Genomic DNA, 20,846 nt, shown 5'->3' with positions numbered 1-20,846 from the left:
CTACTGTACTATCGGCTCTAAGGGCTCTCGGTGCGAGGCTAACCCAAACACGGCCGCTAGCCACCGCGAGGCTAACCCAAACACGGCCGCTAGCCACCACGCCGCAAGGTTAACCCAAACACGGCCGCTAGCCACCACACCGCAAGGCTAACCCAAACACGGCCGCTAGCCACCGCAAGGCTAACCCAACCACGGCCGCTAGCCACCGCAAGGCTAACCCAACCACGGCCGCTAGCCACCGCAAGGCTAACCCAAACACGGCCGCTAGCCACCGTGTTGCAAGGCTAACCCAAACACGGCCGCTAGCCACCGCAAGGCTAACCCAAACAAGGCCGCTAGCCACCACGCCGCGAGGCTAACCCAAACACGGCCGCTAGCCACCACGCCGCGAGGCTAACCCAAACACGGCCGCTAGCCACCGCAAGGCTAACCCAAACAAGGCCGCCAGCCACCGCACCGCAAGGCTAACCCAAACACGGCCGTTAGCCACCGTGTTGCAAGGCTAACCCAAAAACGGCCACTAGCCACTGCAAGGCTAACCAAAACACGGCCGCTAGCCACCACGCCGCGAGGCTAACCCAAACGGGGCTGCTTGCCACCGCGCCGTGAGGCTAACCCAAACACGGCCACTAGCCACCGCGCCGTGAGGCTAACCCAAACACGGTCGCTAGCCACCGCGCCGCGAGGCTAACCCAAGCACGGCCGCTAGCCACCGCGCCGCAAGGCTAACCAAAACACGACCGCTAGCCACTGTGAGGCTAACCCAAGCACGGCCGCTAGCCACCGCGCCGCGAGGCTAACCAAAACACGACTGCTAGCCACTGTGAGGCTAACCCAAACACGGCTGCCAGCCACCGCACTGCGAGGCTAACCTAAACACGGCTACTAGCCGCCGCTAGCCACCGCGCAGTGAAGCTAACCCAAACACGGCCGTTAGCCACCGCGTCACGAGGCTAACCCAAACATGGCTGCTAGCCACCGCGCCGCGAGGCTGATTCAAACATGGCCGCTAGCCACCGTGTTGCAAGGCTAACCCAAACACGTCCGTTAGCCACCGCGCCACAAGGCAAACCCAAAAACGGCCGCTAGCTACTGCGAGGCTAACCCAAACACGACCGCTAGCCACCACGCCACAACGCTAACCCAAACACGGCCGCTAGCCACCGTGTTGCAAGGCCAACCAAAAAACGGCCGCTAGCCACCGCGAAGCTAGCCCAAACACGGCTGCTAGCCACCACGCCGCGAGGCTAACCCAAACACGGCCACCAGCCACTGCGCCGCGAGGCTAACCCAAACGCGGCTGCTTGCCACCGCGCCGCGAGGCTAACCCAAACACGGCCACTAGCCACCACGCCGTGAGGCTAATTCAAACATGGCCGCTAGCCACCGTGTTGCAAGGCTAACCATAACACGGCCGCTAGCCACCGCGACACAAGGCTAACCCAATAACGGCCGCTAGCCACTGCGAGGCTAACCCAAACACGGCTGCTAGCCACCGTGCCGCGAGGCTAACCCAAACACGGCCGCTAGCCACCGCGCCACGAGGCTAACCCAAACACGGCCGCTAGCCACCGCGCCGCAAGGCTAACCCAAACACGGCCGCTAGCCACCACGAGGCTAACCCAAACACGGCCGCTAGCCACCACGCCGCAAGGCTAACTCAAACACAGCCGCTAGCCACCGCGCCGCGAGGCTAACCCAAACACGGCCACTAGCCACCGCGCCGCGAGGCTAACCCAAACACGGCCGCTTGCCACCGCGCGGCGAGGCTAACCCAAACACGGCCGCTAGCCACCGCGCGGCGAGGCTAACCCCAACGCGCGGCGGCGAGGCTTAAGACAGAGGCCGGTCTGGACTGGTGCTGCTGCTCACTGTTCAGGTCGTTGTTTAGGATGTCGGGTTCAGAGGTCAGCCGTCCTTCGATTGAGTCTCACGGTTCTCATGAGACCCAATCGGGACGACTGAGTGACTGAGCTGAGGCTGCACACCTGGTCTCAGTCTGATTGGACGCTGGGGCTGGGGGAGGCGGAACTCCTGCTGCTCGTTGACCAATCAGTGGTCAGCAGCTTAACGGACGCTCACTCTGAGCCACAGTGTCGTCCAATCACAGGGAGACAGGGGGAGAGAGGGGACGGGGGGGAGAGAGGAGACGGGGGGAGAGGGAGACAGGGGGGAGAGGAAGAGGGGGGGAGAGGGAGACGGGGAGAGAGAGAGAGACGGGGAGAGAGAGAGAGACAGAGAGTGTGTGTCCAGCCGTCTGTCTGTGGTTTCTTTCTACAACGGACACAGAGACACTGAGGCACCCCCCCCCCCCCCCCCCCCCCTAACCAAAACCCAGGGTGGCGGTCCCAGAATAATATCAGAACAACATTTGTTGTTTTATTTATAATTTCTGATTAACAAATTATTATTCTTAAAGCACTTATGTAACATTATTTAGTAATAAAAGGAGAATGATGATGGGCTGAACACACGAGAACATTCAGTTGGATCCACTGAGTTGTTTATTAAAATTATGCTTCATTAACAAATGCAACAGAAAAATAGTCCCTTACATGTACACAATAAACACAAGGACTGAAACAATAGAAGCTGCAGACTTTACTGATCATAAACAGGTGTGCACGTATCTTTAATAACTGAACATGTTCTGCTGCCGTTTGGTTCCCAACAGAACACCAGGAATCAATACTCAGTTTAAAGTCATTTACAACACAGACCTCCTGGTTATTATGAATGAAATATAAAATCTGCTTTAAATCAGGTTCCTTTGGCACCGAGCTGCTCTATTCACACTAACACTGAAGTAATGCATACTAGCCTTTCATGGCTCACAGTAAAACAAACAATCTCTCTTAACCTCTTGTTGTTCCTAAGGTCAGTCTTAAACTGCAAAAGACCCGCCTTCTTTGCTGAAGGTCTAGTCAGTGTGTCTGACAGACACGGTCATAGCACTAGAGGAGCAAGTAAAGGACAGCTAGCTTTACCCAGACCGAGGTCCAATCTACTGAAAAATACCATCATTTACACAACTATTTCATTATGGAATGAACGACCAAAAAAACATACGTTCTAGCAAAAATAGCAAATACAACTTTAAAAAGTCTGAAAAAAAATCATGTGGTCCATAATGTATATACATTTTTAATGTTGTCATTTCTTTTTGTAGCCTTCATATCTTTTTTTTAAACTTTTTTATTAGTCTATTTCTATTTGAGTTTGACATAAGGTCAAACAAGTGATTGTCTGTTGTCTATATTTGATGTTTGGGACCCAGGAAGACTAGCTCTCTCTCTGGTGTGTTGCTAATCGGGATCCTAATGAATCTAATCTCATCTAAATCATCCTTGTTAGGATTAGGACAAAAGTGATGATCAGAGCCCTGGAGAATAAAATATGTTAATGTCTGAAAATGGACAAATATTGTAGCATAAAAAAAACATGTGATTTACCATCAATAGGTATTTAATATACATCTCAAATTAAAAATGAAATCTTAATAAAACCTGCTCAGGTAACCCTATGGAAGATCTTAAAAGTCTCTTCCTTTCATGGGTTACCATCATCAACTTTTAGGAAGCCCCATAAAAAGGAGGGGGAGGAGGGGGGGGAGGGAGGGGGGAGAGGGAGACGGGGGGGGGGGAGGAGGGGGAGAGGGAGACGGGGGGGAGGAGGGGGAGAGGGAGACGGGGGGGGAGGAGGAGGGGAGAGGGAGACGGGGGGAGGGGGAGACGAGCGAGAGAGAGAGAGAGACTATAACTGCCACAGAAACTACAAAAAAGGCCTCCAAACCTCCGGCCCCGGACGAAAACAACTTCCTGTGTGTGTGTGTGTGTGTGTGTGTGTGTGTGTGTGTGTGTGTGTGTGTGTGTGTGCACCCGTCCTCAGCCCGCCCTTTTTTTCTTTCTACAACCGACACAGAGACACTGAGTGACTCTCCTCCCATAACCCCCATACCCCTACCCTAAACCCAGGGAGGAGGTCCTCCTGGGTGAAGGTGGACCTGAAGGTGTGGATGTGTGTCAGTGTGTCTGAGGACCCTCCTACACCTCGGGACACTCTGTAGAAGGACAGAGTGCCAGCAGGCCGGTCCAGATACACTCCTACTCTGGTAGAGCCAGCGGAGGGGAGACGTATGTCTGTCTCTCTACCGTTGTACCGGGCAGAGTAACCACCATCATGACAAACAAGACACCAGGACTTGTTGTTCATTCCAAGCCAGCTGTCATAACCCACTCCTCTCCTTGTGATTCCTCTGTATGTCACTCCTATAAAAACCCATCCTTTCCTCTCTACCTCCCAGTAACAGCGGCCAGTCAGAGCCTCTCTACACAACACCTGGGGATGGGAGTTAAATCTCTCTGGGTGATCCGGATACGACTGGTCCTCTCCAACCAGCGTCACCTTTCTGTTGTCCTCAGACAGAGAGAGTCGTCTGTTGGCTGTGTTTGGGTCCAGTGTGAGTTCACAGGCATCTGACGGGAGAACAAGACATGATATTATTCATAATTCCTGAGATATTCCAGGTTATTCGCCCAAAATTCCCCCATTCGTTTGCATTGGAAAATTAAAAAAATGCTGATTCATGCTTGAGCCCCCGCGACCCGACCCCGGATAAGCGGATGAGGATTTGTTTTCAGTTGGTATATATATATATGTATATATATATATGTATATATATATATATATAATTTTGTATACGTGTATATATATACACATACATTTATGAATATATATATATATATATATATTTATAAAACGGGTGGCTTAAATCAAGCGATCTGATTGGTTCCCAACTGTTGTATATTGAGCGTATACACACAGCTATGACGCCCGTTCAGTTTACAGAGTTCAGTATCACTCCGCGCCTAACTTGAACTGTTGTTTATTTATATATAAAAGCGATAGCATAGTTCACTGAAGCCTAAAAACATGTTGATTGATGGAGGGGGTGGAAATGTTGTAAAGCAATAGGCACACGGTGAGTGAACTGCTCGATAGTAGGCTAAATTGCCGGCGAACCGAGCTACCGTCTCTAGCCTTCTCTCTGAAGGACGCTACAGTGTGTTGCATAGCAATCGCCGTACACTTTGCCGGCAGCCAGGAGGGACTACTTTTTTGTATTTGTTAAAAAAAATGCTTTTCCGACTTTCTAGCTTTTTCAAAATTGAGGGTGTCTATGACTTTCATTTCGCCATACATACGTAACCGTTTTATAAAAGCAATAGATCACTTCAGTCAGTGATATACGGTCATTATACCACAGTGAAGGGGGTCGCCGCCCCTCCGCTGCGCGTCGGGACGGACAACGCCCCTTAACTGTGGTATAATGAGCGTATACCACAGCCTGTCGTGATCTATTGCTTAAATATAGTATATAGATATTTATATATTATATTATATAATATCATATATATAGAGCTCCAGGAGTCGCAAACGGCAACAATCACTTTCTCCTCCAAGCTGCGGTTCACTGCCGAGTGCAGGGAACGGTTGGCCCGGCTGGTTGAACGCTGATTGGCTGTTTTACGTTACTTCACCCACGTTACTTCACCCAGGGAGTGAACGCTGATTGGCTGTCTCACGCGAATACCGCGTCAAAGTTGAAATATTTCAACTTCAGCTAAATTTTTCGCGCTGCAAATCCTCGTGAACGTGCTCGCCCGTGACAGGGCAAAATGTCGCGCCGTCAATCAAATCTTGCCGCAGGTTTTTGCTGCGACAAATTTCGCCGATTCGCGTCTCTACGTTGACTTTGTATGGAATCGTGTCGCGCCGTTGCGTTTGGTGTGAACACACAGTTACGTCCTTGCGGACCCTCCTTGCGTCCACCACAAGGGCCTGACGTGCGCCTCCCAAAGAATGTCACCTTCCGTCGAGGCGACGCAGCAGCGAGGGCTGTGATTGGTCCGCTCACTAAAACCTGACGCAGAACCATAAAGGTTCACGACTGCGTCGAAGCGTCTGCGTGGTCGTTGCGTTGCGTGAACGTGGGACCATAATCAGCCTTTAACTGTTGGACCAGAGAACTGGTAGGTTTGTACACACACACACACACACACACACACACACACACACACGTATATCTTAGTGCTGTCAATTGATCGCACAATTTGCTGTGATTAATCACGATCAATTGCTTTTTTTCTCTTAAAGGGACACTGTAGCATTTTAAGAAATGTATTAGCTCTTCCCAGGTTTAAAGAGCTAATGAAGGATTACGATTTTTCAAAAGGACTCTGAAGTTGCCTGCTTCCTTATCAACAGGTAGGTCAATGTGTCTAAAGTCTAAATTACAAGCCTTTCTCATTGCTTGGTTGTGTAATTCATTACATAGGCAGCATAACAGTAGAACATGTATAGTTAACAGCCTCATTGGTGGATAGCAGCATGGTTAATGGTAAATGAACTGCATTTATACAGCGCATTTCTTGTAACCAGTGGCCACCCAAAGCGCTTTACAATATTGCCTGACATTCACCCATTCATACACACATTCACACACCGACGGCGGCGTCAGCCACGCAAGGCGACAGCCAGCTGGTCAGGAGCAGTTAGGGTGAGGCGTCTCGCTCAGGGACACCTCGACACTCAGCGAGGAGGAGGAGCCGGGGATCCAACCAGCAACCTCGTGGTTACCAGCTAACCCGCTCTACCCCCTGAGCTAATGCCGCCCTGTTCATTGGCCTATCAGTTTTACCTCGACGCCATGGCAACCAGCCTGAGACGATAAACGTTACGTGGACCCCCCCCCCCCCACCCCCACCAACAACGCATCCCCGGACGAAAACAACTTCCCGCGCCTGGTGTGTCTGTCTGTCTGTCTGTCTGTGTCTGTGTCTGTGTCTGTGTGTGTGTGTGTGTGTTGTGGCAACCCCGCGCTGTCTGGAGTGGACGAAGCGCGCCAGCACCTCTCCATTGGGATCACCTGGGGGGGGGGGGGCAAGACGGCAGAGGGGTTTTAAGGGCCGGGCACGCGGGAGACGGGGAGGAAAGTCGAGTGGAAGACAGTCGGGGGTAAGGGACCGATATACCATTTTTTTTTTTTCACACTATGATTTAACATGTTCCACTATGATTTAACATGTCCTACTATGATTTAACATGTCCCACTATGATTTAACATGTCACACTATGATTTATCATGTCACACTATGATTTATCATGTCACACTATGATTTAACATGTCCCACTATGATTTAACATGTCTCACTATGATTTAACATGTCACACTATGATTTAACATGTCCCACTATACGACCACAGTGCCAGGAAATCGGTTCACGACACATGCAGCAACAACGCAGCAACAAAGTGTCAATAACAATGGATCCCGAGTTCCTATACTAGTCTAGGCATTATAATGGCGGTTAGGGTTAGGGTCAGGGTTAGGGTTAGGGTTAGGGTCAGGGTCATGGTCAGGGTCAGGGTCAGGGTTAGGGTCAGGGTCAGGGTTAGGGTTAGGGTCAGGGTCAGGGTGAGGGCTAGGGTGAGGGTTCACTGTCTTCACTGTCTTCACTGACTTCACTGTCTCTAGACAGTGAAGTCTAGAGAGATGTGCGGATGAGCTGTAATGTCATCCACACCTGCTGCTTAATATCAATAATCCACCCGCACCAACGTTTTTTTCAACAACTGATACCCGCACCCGCCCGATCATCATTCATTTAGGGTGACCAGACGTCCCGGTTTTGCGGTAGGCCATGCTATCTAGGAATGAGGGCAAATTGACAGAGAGGGTTATGGGTGTAGATCGTTCTAGATCTGCCTTTATCCTGGTAAAGGCTTCAGACGGTTAAGGCCTTACATGTCAGGGAGACCATGTATAGAACCGTCCTAGAGCCAGGAGCCATCGCTAAATATATTGTTTAAACTTGCTACAATTTCTCTCAAATTGCTAGAAAAGGTCAAAAAAATTGGAAGCTCCTTCCAAACCCAGCTGAGTTCTGTTTATATTATATAGTCTACAATATAACAAGCAGGCCCACACCAAGTATATGAAATGTCTCAAAGGAATACGTCTCTCAAAGTGATTATTGAATGCCATTTATATGGCGTGTGGCGGGTTTAAATATCTATCCCTGGAGTGTTGGCTCCTCTATTATATTATTTACGGTAGCCATTTACGTGGGAGCGCGCAGTGTGGATGGACTTTCCATCTCTAAAGTTAGTGTGTTGAGATGAATCAAACAAAACGGACACTTACATCTCTGTGGAGCTGGTTTCAGCCTCCACACTCCACCGTGCTCCACACTGGGGAGACAAAGAGAGAGCAGCATGTTGTCTTTAAACAGGAAACATTATTCACATGTTAACAAAGAGAGAGCAGCATGTTGTCTTTAAACAGGGAAACATTATTCACATGTTAACAAAGAGAGAGCAGCATGTTGTCTTTAGACAGGAAACATTATTCACATGTTAACAAAGAGAGAGCAGCATGTTGTCTTTAAACAGGGAAACATTATTCACATGTTAACAAAGAGAGAGCAGCATGTTGTCTTTAGACAGGGAAACATTATTCACATGTTAACAAAGAGAGAGCAGCATGTTGTCTTTAAACAGGGAAACATTATTCACATGTTAACAAAGAGAGAGCAGCATGTTGTCTTTAGATAGGGAAACATTATTCACATGTTAACAAAGAGAGAGTGTGCAGATGGCTCCGCTGCATTCATGTTAGTATCACGTTAGTATTATTATTCACTCGTGATTAAGCACATAATCAACCAGAACTCGCTGATGGCTCGGTGGTTCGTAACGTTGTTAACTGATTAAGGACAGACAGCTAACCTCGTCAGCTGACTGCGTGGGTCACACACTCCGCGCCAATACAATCGTTGGCTTTTTGGCGGGAAACCTACAACTGCTATCGACCACCTCAATGTTAAGGCCTAGCTGCATGCTAACCCCCAGCTCCACGCTTACGCCTAGCTCCATGCTAGGCCACGCCAAATATGAGTGTGTTGCACTCACTATCAATAAATATTTTATAAAAGTACTCTGAATCCTAATTTACTGACTCATCATGCCTGGCTCCATGTTAACATCCAGCTCTATGCTAACCAATCATTGGCCAATCAAAAAACAAACACACTCAAACGTCTGGTTTTAAACCAACACATTAATTCACCAGACAGTTAGTGCCAAACACAGCAATACGCCAAATGTTAATGTGTTGCACTAACTATCAATAAATATAATTCTATAAAAGTCGTCTGAATCCTAATCTGCCGTCTCATCACTTTCTACACAACATGCGTTACAACTGCGTTTTGAAAACACTTCATCTAGCAGCGGCTTGAACCCTTGTAGGAGACTTTGTCCCCGAGTGGAGAGCTGTCCTCTCCATACCTGAGAGTGTCCAGTCTCCAGCGTGGATCCTCCAGTCCAGCAGAGAGCAGCGCAGCTCCAGAGTCTCCTGGGTGATTGTAGCTCAGGTCCAGCTCTCTCAGATGGGAGGTGTTGGAGCTCAGAGCTGAGGCCAGATAAGCACAGCCTTCCTGTGTGACCAGGCAGCCAGACAACCTGTGTACACACACACACACACACACACACACACCATTTATTCTATCTAGCAGTTTGTACCAAATTAAACACATTTAGAAAGTGTATTCATTCCATATGGAGGACAATGAGATATTGTTCTGTTAGAGTCAGGAGAAGTCCTCTCACTGATGCATAATTTCCGGGTCAGGTGTTTGCCCGTGCAGGTAATGCTCCGCGCCCCTGCTGCGGCTACTGCTTCGTTTCATTTATCACTGTGTCCTCATGCTCAAAGCCGGTGTGTTTTCACTGCAGAGCAGCGACTGCGTGCTCCGTGCTCCGTTTAGTCGCTGGTTCTCTCGAGCGGTAAGTGTCCTCTCTCTCTGTGTTACACCGAATGCTATCCTGTAGCTAATGCTAGTGTGGTCACAGGTAGATGTCCCCTGCCGTGTGTCTCTCTCCCTCCCTCCCTCTCCCTGTGCAGGTTTGACTTTGAAAACGGGTATGCTACCTTAAATCTAACCTCCAAAAGCCTTGATAAATGTAGCTTAGCCATACTAATTTTATGTTTATTGACAGGGAACGCTCATCAGCTGGCCAAAATCTATAGATTTATCTGATTTATCTGACTCCGTCACCAGCTGATTGGGGCCGCTGCTGCTTTGTACACAGCTTTTGTCTATAGCTTTGTCTACAGCTTTGTCTGCTGTTTGTCTCTGCTGCTAATCACACCGTTTGTCTCTGCTGCTATATACGACGTTGTCCCTTGCTTTGTCTCCGGCAGCCACTTATTCCTTGCTGCTCTGTGCTGCTTGGTGGTGCTGCTGTTGCTGGCTTTTGGCTACAGCCGGCTTGCATGGTGGACTGCCGACACCACACTTTTAACCTGTTTATCCCTTTAATTTGAGCCCAATGATTTTGAGGAGTTAATCCCTTCATTTGGTTTTGTTTTGTTTTCTGTACTTTATTATTTAAGTTTATTTTGTGAACTATTTCATGCTTTATGTTGTATATTGCTTCATACATTTTGTGTTAATTATTTCCGTTGTAACTTCCTTTTTGTTTCCTTCTCAGTGGCTGCAGGCTGGTGGTGGTGGTGGTGACGTGGGTGGTGGTGTCCCTCATTCTTGTGTGCTGTGCTTTCTTGGATTTGGTGATACCAGTGTGTGACTGCCACATGTGTCTGGGTGAACCCTTTCCCTTTAATTTATTCCTGTTGAGTCCCCTTCCCCTTCACCTGCTCTTTCCCCACCAGTAGGCCTCAGCCCCTGATTAGGCTCCTTGTTTATTAGTTGGGATGAATGCTCATTTTTGTGATAATATATATATTTTATTAAACAAAGTATTTTTTTAAACTGGGAACCACGTGTCGAGTGGAACGAACCTGTGTTTTTGATCAATGTCAAATAATATGTAATAATTCCTTGGGTGCAATTCCCAAGGTGGCGTTGTCGAGCAACCTAAGATTCACATTGAGAGCCTCCACGCCGCCACATTAATAAAGGACATCTTTACTGTTCAATATGTTTCACTTTACCACGGCCAGTGATGTTTTAGTGGTGAGGGGTGCATTATATTCAGATCACAGCACAGCTAAAGCCTCATCACCATGTCTACACTAATGACAACTCCTCAGCTCTCATCAGCTGACCAGAGTTACATAACATAACATACTAGCAGTTAACAGGTCAACAACCCCTAACCCTCACATCAGCTGGCCAGAGTTACATCACATATAACATACATAGCGATATTGATAACAGTCCACCTAGTCGTGGATCATCCCTTACATATTAAACAACCCCAAGACGCAGTTTGAAGAAGAGGCTGATAACTGACCTGAGAGTTTCCAGTGTACAGTGTGGACTCCCCAGTCCAGAAGAGAGCAGCTTCACTCCTGAATCCTTCAGATCATTGGTACTCAGGTCCAGCTCTCTCAGACTAGAGGAGTTGGAGCCCAGAGCTGAGGCCAGAGAAGCACAGCCTTCCTGTGTGATCAGGCAGCCAGACAACCTACACACACACACACACACACACACACACACACACACACACACACACACACACACACACACAGAGCAGTTTGAACTAAAGTAACCACATTTATAAAGTGTATTCATCATTCCATTTGGAGGACAAGTTAAAGCTTTATAAAATATATTTTTAATAATATCGAAACAGAATTTCGATATCATTTATACTTTATTCAGAATCACAGTTTAAGTTTCATACGGCTTTGTTTTCAGTTGGCCTCATTGATTTACGTTGACGCTAGAGCGTGAGGACGTTCAGGCAGTGTTGCCAGATTGGGCGGTTTTTCCCGCAGATTAAAGAACGTTAATGTCACAATAAAAAATTTGACGCCGTTTAAATGGGTTTGCGTTAACGCCGTTAATAACACGTTTCACTGACAGCACTAATATTAATATTACTTTTTATTTCAGTACTATGAATAACATGTATTACAAAATAATACATGTGAATGTATGAATAACATGAATAACATGTATTACAAAATAATACATGTTATTCATAGTACTGAAATAAAAAGTAGATCTACAGAGATGTCTTGTGGATAATTATTTGTTTTATTCCAATATTATGTATATTGTGTTGTGAGGAGAATAATTAACCAAGTGAGCAGGAAAATACTTTTCGAGCACGAGAGCAAAGACAGCATTTGTCCACGTGGGGGCGTCAGTTGCGTGCTGCTTCACTTTACGTGCACACTTTTATGGATCTAAATCTGTTAAATGTCTTCTGATATTGAACCTTGTGGTGTAACTGTTTGTCCATTGAGTAAAACTGACCTGAGAGTTTGCAGTGTACAGTGTGGACTCCCCAGTCCAGAAGAGAGCAGCTTCACTCCTGAATCCTTCAGATCATTGGTACTCAGGTCCAGCTCTCTCAGACTAGAGGGGTTGGAGCTGAGAACTGAGGCCAGAGAAGCACAGCCTTCCTGTGTGATCAGGCAGCCAGACAACCTGCACACACACACACACACACACACACACACCATTTATTCTTTCTGGTTGAGAGCAATTTGTACTAAAGTAACCACATTTATAAAGTGTAGGCCTATTCATCATTCCATTTGGAGGACAAGTTAAAGCTTTATAAAATATATTTTTAATAATAATATCGAAACAGAATTTCAATATCATTTATACTTTATTCAGAATCACAGTTTAAGTTTAATATGGCTTCGTTTTCAGTTGGTCTCATTGATTTACGTTGACTCTAGAGCGTGAGGACGTTCAGGCAGTGTTGCCAGATTGGGCGGTTTTTCCCGCAGATTAAAGAACGTTAATGTCACAATAAAAAATTTGACGCAGTTTAAATGGGTTTGCGTTAATGCCGTTAACAACGCATTTCACTGACAGCACTAATATTAATATTACTTTTTATTTCAGTACTATGAATAACATGTATTACAAAATACATGTTATTCATAGTACTGAAATAAAAAGTAGATCTACAGAGATCTTTTGGGGATAATTATTTGTTTTATTCCAATATTATGTATATTGTGTTGTGAGGAGAATAAATAACCGAGTGAGCAGGGAAATAATTTTCGAGCACGAGAGCAAAGACAGCATTTGTCCGCGTGGGGGCGTCAGTTGCGTGCTGCTTCACTTTACATGCACACTTTTATGGATGTAAATCTGTTGAATGTCTTCTGATATTGAACCTTGTGGTATAACTGTTTGTCCACTGAGTAAAACTGACCTGAGAGTTTCCAGTGTACAGTGTGGACTCCCCAGTCCAGCAGAGAGCAGCTTCACTCCTGAATCCTGCAGATCATTGGTACTCAGGTCCAGCTCTCTCAGACTAGAGGAGTTGGAGCTGAGAACTGAGGCCAGAGAAGCACAGCCTTCCCGTGTGATCAGGCAGCGAGATAACCTGTGCGCACACACACACACACACACACACACACACACACACACACACACACCGTTTACTCTTTCTGGTTGAGAGCAGTTCGTACTAAAGTAACCACATTTATAAAGTGTATTCATCATTCCATTTGGAGGACAAGTTAAAGCTTTATATATTTTTTATAATAATATCGAAACAGAATTTCGATACCATTTATACTTTATTCAGAATCACAATTTAAGTTTTATACGGCTTACGTTTTCAGTTGGTCTCATTGATTTACGTTGACTCTAGAGCGTGAGGACGTTCAGGCAGTGTTGCCAGATTGGGCGGTTTTTCCCGCAGATTAAAGAACGTTAATGTCACAATAAAAAATTAGACGCTGTCTAAATGGGTTTGCGTTAACGCCGTTAATAACGCGTTTCACTGACAGCACTAATATTAATATTACTTTTTATTTCAGTACTATGAATAACATGTATTACAAAAGAATACATGTTATTCATAATACTGAAATAAAAAAGTAGATCTACAGAGATGTTTTGTGGATAATTATACATTTTATTCCAATATTATGTATATTGTGTTGTGAGGAGAATGAATAACCGAGTGAGCAGAAAAATACTTTTCGAGCACGAGAGCAAAGACGGCATTTGTCTGCGTGGGGGTGTCAGTTGCGTGCTGCTTCACTTTACGTGCACACTTTTATCGATGTAAATCTGTTGAATGTCTTCTGATATTGAACCTTGTGGTGTAACTGTTTGTCCACTGAGTAAAACTGACCTGAGAGTTTCCAGTGTACAGTGTGGACTCCCCAGTCCAGCAGAGAGCAGCTTCACTCCTGAATCCTTCAGATCATTGGTACTCAGGTCCAGCTCTCTCAGACTAGAGGAGTTGGAGCTGAGAACTGAGGCCAGAGAAGCACAGCCTTCCTGTGTGATCAGGCAGCGAGATAACCTGCACACACACACACACACACACACACACACACACACACACACACACACACACACACACACACACACACACCATTTACTCTTTCTGGTTGAGAGCAGTTCGTACTAAAGTAACTACATTTATAAAGTGTATTCATCATTCCATTTGGAGGACAAGTTAAAGCTTTATTGATACTTTATGGAGACAAAGCTGTGTCACCCTGTCTGAGAACAGGAAGAGGAAGTGGGGAGAGGACATCATCACAGACAGTAGAACTTCCTTCACATGGATGTGAAACAGGATCTTAAACAAATGCTCCTTTCTCAATAGCTACAACTCAATGAGATATTGTTCTGTTATAGTCAGGAGAACTCTGCTGTGTTTAGTACGCTAAGGCCGTTTCTTCACATGTTCTAACATTGTGTAGAACCAGGGAGTGTTTTGTCAGCAGGGAAAAGAGCAACAGAAATGCATCAGGCAGGAGCAGCACTTAGCTAGAATAACCAGTTTGAAGAAGAGGCTGATAACTGACCTGAGAGTTTCCAGTGTACAGTGTGGACTCCCCAGTCCAGCAGAGAGCAGCTCCACTCCTGAATCCTTCAGATCATTGGTACTCAGGTCCAGCTCTCTCAGACTAGAGGAGTTGGAGCTGAGAACTGAGGCCAGAGCTTTACAGCATCTCTCTGACAGATTACAGCCATTCAGCCTTGGCCAAAAGTAAACAGAACATGTTAGGAACTGTGATTAAAATAACACATCTTTAACTTATTACATAATGAAGGAATGTTATTAGTTGAAAAAATATTTCATCAATCATTAGATGTTTAAATGTTTATTATGTTTCAGGTGTAAAATTTTTAATATTTAGGGACCGAGCAGGACACTGCAAGGTCCCTATTGTTTTTGCTTCGACCAAAATTTTCCCGTTTTTTTAATTTGTGTTTGAAAATGTTTTTGTAAATGAATACTACTTCTATATGATGTTCTTTTTTAATATGTTATTATGTGTACTGTTATACATTATACTTTAATAGTACACCTACAGAGATGTTTTGTATATTATTATAACTTTTATATTCTTCTAGTATGTTTATTATGTTGTGAGTAGAATAGTAATACATGTTGTTATGAACCTACAGAGATCTTATGCATATTATTTTAACCTTATATTCCAGTTTTATGTATATTGTGTTGTGTGTATTGTTATACATGTTATAAGTGAACCTACAGAGATGTTTTGGAGGCTTTGACCACTGGCAGCAGCCTCAGAAGACCCTCCTCTGAATCAGAGTATTTCTTCAGGTCAAACACGTCCAGCTTCTCTTCTGATGTCAGTAAGATGAAGACCAGAGCTGACCACTGAGCAGGGGAGAGAGATTCTCTGGAGAGACTTCCTGATGTGAGGTACTTTTGGATCTCCTCCAGTAGAGAACGGTCGTTCAGCTCATTCAAACAGTGGAGTAGGTTGATGCTTCTCTCTGGAGAGAGATCTCCATTTAACTTCTTCTTGATGTAGGACACTGTTTTCTCATGTGTGCATGAGCTACTTACTGTCTTTCCCAGCAGACCTTGTAGAAGATTCTGATTGGTCTCCAGAGAGAGGCCCAGGAGGAAACGGAGGAACAAGTCCAGGTGTCCGTTCTTACTTTGTAAGGCCTTGTCCACAGCATTCTGGTACAGTTTGAGCTTTTTTGTTTCTTTGTTTCTCACAAGAATAGACCAGAGCGATTGCAGTTGTCCTAAAAGCAGATTGACACCAGTCTCGATGAAGGACAGAAAGACATAAAGGGCAGCCAGAAACTCCTGGATGCTCAGATGGACAAAGGAGAAGACCTTGTCCTGGTAAAGCCCACATTCCTTTTTAAAGATCTGGGTGAACACTCCTGAGTACACTGAGGCTGCTCTGATATCGATGTCACACTCTGCCAGGTCGGCCTCATAGAAGATCAGGTTGCCTTTCTCCAGCTGGTTAAAAGCCAGTTTTCCAAGAGAAACAATGATCTCCCTGCTCTCTGAACTCCAATGTGGATCCGTTTCAGCTCTCCCATGGTACTTCCTGTCCCTCTGTATGGACTGAAGCTTCAGAAAGTAGATGTACATCTGAGTCACGGTCTTGGGCTTCTCTTCTATCTGGGATTTTTTGAAGATGTCCTCCAGAACTGTAGCAGTGATCCAACAGAAGACTGGGATATGACACATGATGTGGAGGCTTCGTGATTTCTTGACGTGGGAGATGATTGTGCTGGCCAGCGTCTCCTCTCTGAATCTCTTCCTGAAGTACTCCTCCTTCTGTGGGTCGGTGAACCCTCTCACCTCTGTTACCATGTCAACACACTCAGCAGGGATCTGATTGGCTGCCGCAGGGCGTGTGGTTATCCAGATGCGAGCGGAGGGAAGCAGTTTGCCCCTGATGAGGTTTGTCAGCAGCACATCCACTGAGGTTGGCTTTGTGACATCAGTCCAGGTCTGGTTGTTCTGGAAGTCCAGAGGGAGTCGACACTCATCTAGACCATCCAAGATGAAGACAACTTGGAACCGGTCAAATTTTAAGATTCTTGCTTCTTTGGTCTCAATAAAGAAGAGATGAAGAAGTTCCACCAAGCTAAACTCTTTCCCTTTCAGTGAATTCAGCTCTTTAAAAGTGAATATAAATGTGAAGTCTATGTCGTGGTTAGCTTTGCCTTCAGCCCAGTCCAGAGTGAACTTATGTGTCAAGATGGTTTTACCAATGCCGGCTACTCCAATTGTCATTATTGTTCTGTTTGGTTGATCTTGTCCAGGTAAGGGTTTAAAGATGTCTTCACATTTGATTGGTGTTTCCTCCTTGGCCGGTCTCCTGGAAGCTGTTTCAATCAGTCTGACCTCATGTTCCTTGTTGACCTCTCCACTGCCGCCCTCTGTGATGTAGAGCTCTGTGTATAAGTCGTTCAGACCTGTTGACTGTCCTGCTTTAGGAATTCCCTCAAACACACACCTGAACTCCTTCATCAAACGAATTTTGATTTTATTTTGGCACTCAGCAGATTCTAAATGAGAAAACAACAGGAGACTTCAGTTAGTAGATGGTGACATCATTGGAAACATATCAATATTTCCTATAAAATGATCAACTTCATGATATTTAGTGGCTTTATAACTTGTGGTTATCATTATCATGTGGAGGGACATCCACATGGCCCTCATTCCACCTCCTGACAGCCCTCTGAGATGAACCTGGTTTACTAGCAGAATTCAAGTGGATCCCTAAAACGATTAACCCCTCTATACCTGGCTCCACTCATCCTGACAGGAAAAGACGGGGAGGGCTTTATGAGGGCCACAAAGAAGGGAGCCCCCTTCAATTGTTCTATATGTTATGGCTAACTAATTCACTAACACAGTCACAGTCAAAGTTAAACATTGGCTGCTGTATGAGTGTATTAACCATATTCTTAAAGGAAGCCATTATCTTGCCCATATAAGGAAATAAGTTAGGAAAAAGCACTGTCAATGAAGGTCTACATACTGAGGGACATTCATGTGTCCCTCACACCTCCTGACAGCCCTCTGAGATGAACCCCGGTTACTCTGCTGACTCCAAGTTGGCCCCTAAATATTTGTAAATGCCTCTATACCTGACTCACATCATCCTGAGTGGAAGAGACAGGGAGGACTTTATGACGGCCACAAAGAAGAATGGACTTTTCTTCCCCCTGCAGTCTTTCTCTCACTTAAGTTATACCTACTTATATGTTAAGGTTAACTAATTAATACTACAGTCAGATTCAAACACTGGCTGCTTTATGAATGTATTCCACAATCACAGACAGTGGTATTGTTGTTAATTGTTTGAATACATACTGATTGTCAAAGTACCTAACATGAGGTTAGGTTCATGTTCATTTAGGCTGGCTCTACACGACAACGCTCCCGGGTGAAACCGACAAAATATTTTATCAGATGTGCCTTTCATTTAGACGGCGACAGCGTTTTCGGGGCTTAAAAACGCCAAAAAATGAACCCACCCTCCAGAGTGGAAATCTTAAAAACGCTCCACTGTTGCGTTTCCGTCTAAAGGGTTAACAACGCAAAAGTGAGCTGCTCACACTGGCTCTTGTCCCGTACGCGTTTACGTCACATCCATGTGCAGTACAGGAAAACCACAACAAACATGTCGGATTTCACACACTTTTGCGTCACCGAATGCACACAGATTTCGACCCAAAGACGCTCGTCTAAACGCGGAATGAAAAGTGGAAACGCAACGCCACTTTTGCGGTTTGTGTTCAGATAGTTGTCGTGTAAAGCCATTATTCTCCTCAGGTCAGATCTGTTTGAGGTGCAGATATATTCAATTCAGCAGTCAATTCTGAAACAGTCAATTCATTGCAACATTACTGTAACATCAAAGGCTTCATCCAACAACAAATTTAATTGTACAAAAAAACATTAGACTGCTGCTGTGCTGTTCGGGTATTTAAATGATAATTATTTAACACTTTTCAACAAAGTAGGGAGAATGGCTTTGGATATGCAGTCCAAACAAATGTCCTGAAACGACAATAATTAATGGTTGGATCCCAGGAGATGAAAGGATAAAGAAGCCTCTGGTTCATGTTAGGCCCTTGTCAGATTAAAGTGGGCAGGGCTTATTGAGAAAACCCATTCCTAGTTACAACTCACCCACACGATCAGCAGGGCTGGGAGGGAGGATCAGACCCAGGTTGATGCATAGTGGCTCGTCCCTCTCCAACATATTATCAATCATCGCCTGACTTGCACTCTCCCCTTTCCCGATCACCATGTCGATCAGACACCGAGCCCGGTCCGCTCTGATCGTCTGGCCCTCCAACACAGAGTCCTTGTCGTCGGTACTCAACACTTTCTCCTGCCAAAGGTCATCCAGCAGACCTTTCAAAGTTGCTTTTCCGACCTTCGCCACAAATTCTTTACGGATCCTTTCTAGGTCTGAAACTGAATGCAAAAGGCAATATTACATTTACAATGTTGTAGTCAATATCAATTCGTCTTCGGCCTGTTTTAAAATCAAATAGCAGGCATAAATACAAAGATCCAAATGAATGACTCTGTTGGTGGTGATTGTGTAGGCCAGTGGTTCTAAGTGGGGTACGCGGCGCATTGCCAGGGGGTCCGTGAAGAGTTTTCTACAAAATATGTAAAAAATAAAAAAATGTAAAAAAAAAATTTGGCGCGTGCACACTGGAGAACTGCGCAAAATCAGCTGACCGCAACGTCCGTTACTATGAGACATCCTGTCGCTCCGGCCCCCTCCCCCGACCGCAACCAAACACTCTCTACCCCCCCCCCCCCCCAAAGCCTTAAGGAGGAATCCACACATAATGGGAACATAACATGAAGCCTGATTCCAAACAAACTCAGGTGTTACAAGTTAGAATAAAGTCTTTATCTTTTAAACTTCAGCTTTCTCGACCTCTTTTAGTTTGTTAACGTGTTTTATCCACAACCTTGAGAAGTTTTACTCAGACTAATGATGGAGTCATGATATATCACTGCTGAGCACTAAGAACAGTCACAGACAGTGAGAGATCTTCTTCTTACCTCTTGTGGCGGCCATGTTCCCCAGACAGAGTGGTTTTAGAGGTAGGACCCCCCTCTTTCATAGAGGAGACCTGGACACAAACACAACTACATATTGTTTCTGTGGATTATATTTGAGTAGCGAATGTGACATTTCTGCAGTGAAGACGTCCTATCCTTCTCCTGTCTGATATACTTATACACTTTATTACTATCTTTGTTTAGATCACATAAACACTCTAGTTAGACGGTCTGAAACGCAGACGTCAAGGCGCAAAGTCTAAGTACTTTGTGGGCAGTTCTACAGCGCTGTTGCTATTATGACGGCGAGATAAACAAGCTTTGCACCCGGCGCAAATCTAAAAAGGGTTGGGCTGAAACCTGTAGGTGTGTTTTGGGCGTAACGTGCAATAAACCAATGAGAGTTCCACCTGCCATCCCCTTTAAGACCCAGCGCATTTGACTTGGCGAGTTAATATTTTGACAGTGCGCTTGCAGTCTCCGCTGAGATGCATGACCACACGAATTTCAAACTTCAAACTCACACGGTTCTAAAGGTTCTGAGAGTAAAGATTGAGCTGCTACTCCTCAGTGAAGACAGATGGAATGAGGAAGGAGGCGTTGAACGACAGCTAACTCCACCTTAAACCTTTATGATGGTCAGGGCTGGGCTTCACCAGAACACACACCCAGAACTGTATCAGGTGATGAGATAAGACAGAGCAAAGGGTTGAGGAGGTCCATATAAAGCTATAAAACCACCAGGTCCCAGTCACCACGTTGGAGGTTAAAACAGTGCAGCTAAAGTTACGTCAAGGCTATTAAGTTCTGCTGTACTTTGTATCGTCTGCTGTGAAATCACGTGACTCCCGACGTATCCAAATACAATCGGATGAAAAGCTAAGGAATCACTTTTATCACTTTGAAGGAGAAGAAAACGACTGAGGACTTTTCAGAGTTAGGAAACAGACAAGACAACAAACCAAAGCAACACAGTAAAGAGATGTTAT

The 20,846-nt window shown here is 45.5% G+C and overlaps 2 protein-coding genes across 2 annotated transcripts in view; both read right to left on the bottom strand.

Annotated features, from left to right (window-relative positions):
• Positions 1-20,846, bottom strand: part of LOC311373250 (NLR family CARD domain-containing protein 3-like) — a 34,551-nt gene that overhangs the window by 9,683 nt on the left and 4,022 nt on the right. The gene's annotated exons all lie outside the window — the stretch shown is intronic.
• LOC311373249 (NLR family CARD domain-containing protein 3-like) lies at positions 9,402-19,904 on the bottom strand. The gene is made up of 7 exons (XM_084490050.1): positions 19,858-19,904; positions 18,961-19,251; positions 15,527-17,324; positions 14,831-15,004; positions 14,146-14,319; positions 13,213-13,277; positions 9,402-9,525 (listed from the first exon to the last, which is right to left on the bottom strand). Exons 1-6 carry the CDS (start codon positions 19,871-19,873, stop codon positions 13,265-13,267), a joined length of 2,466 nt encoding a protein of 821 aa, XP_084346176.1. The 5' UTR covers positions 19,874-19,904; the 3' UTR covers positions 9,402-9,525; positions 13,213-13,264.

Source organism: Micromesistius poutassou (assembly GCF_964030765.1).
Source record: "Micromesistius poutassou genome assembly, contig: SCAFFOLD_2498, whole genome shotgun sequence".
NCBI lineage: Eukaryota > Metazoa > Chordata > Actinopteri > Gadiformes > Gadidae > Micromesistius > Micromesistius poutassou.
This window is presented reverse-complemented; position numbering and strand designations above follow the sequence as displayed.

Bases quoted from the DNA above. Each gene is read 5' to 3' on its own strand.
- LOC311373249 (XM_084490050.1), bottom strand. The intron at 17,325-18,960 runs GTGAGTTGTAAC...TTTCTCATTTAG, and splicing joins CAGCCCTGCTGATCGTGTGG to AATCTGCTGAGTGCCAAAAT. The intron at 15,005-15,526 runs GTAGGTTCACTT...CTTTTGGCCAAG, and splicing joins AAAGCCTCCAAAACATCTCT to GCTGAATGGCTGTAATCTGT.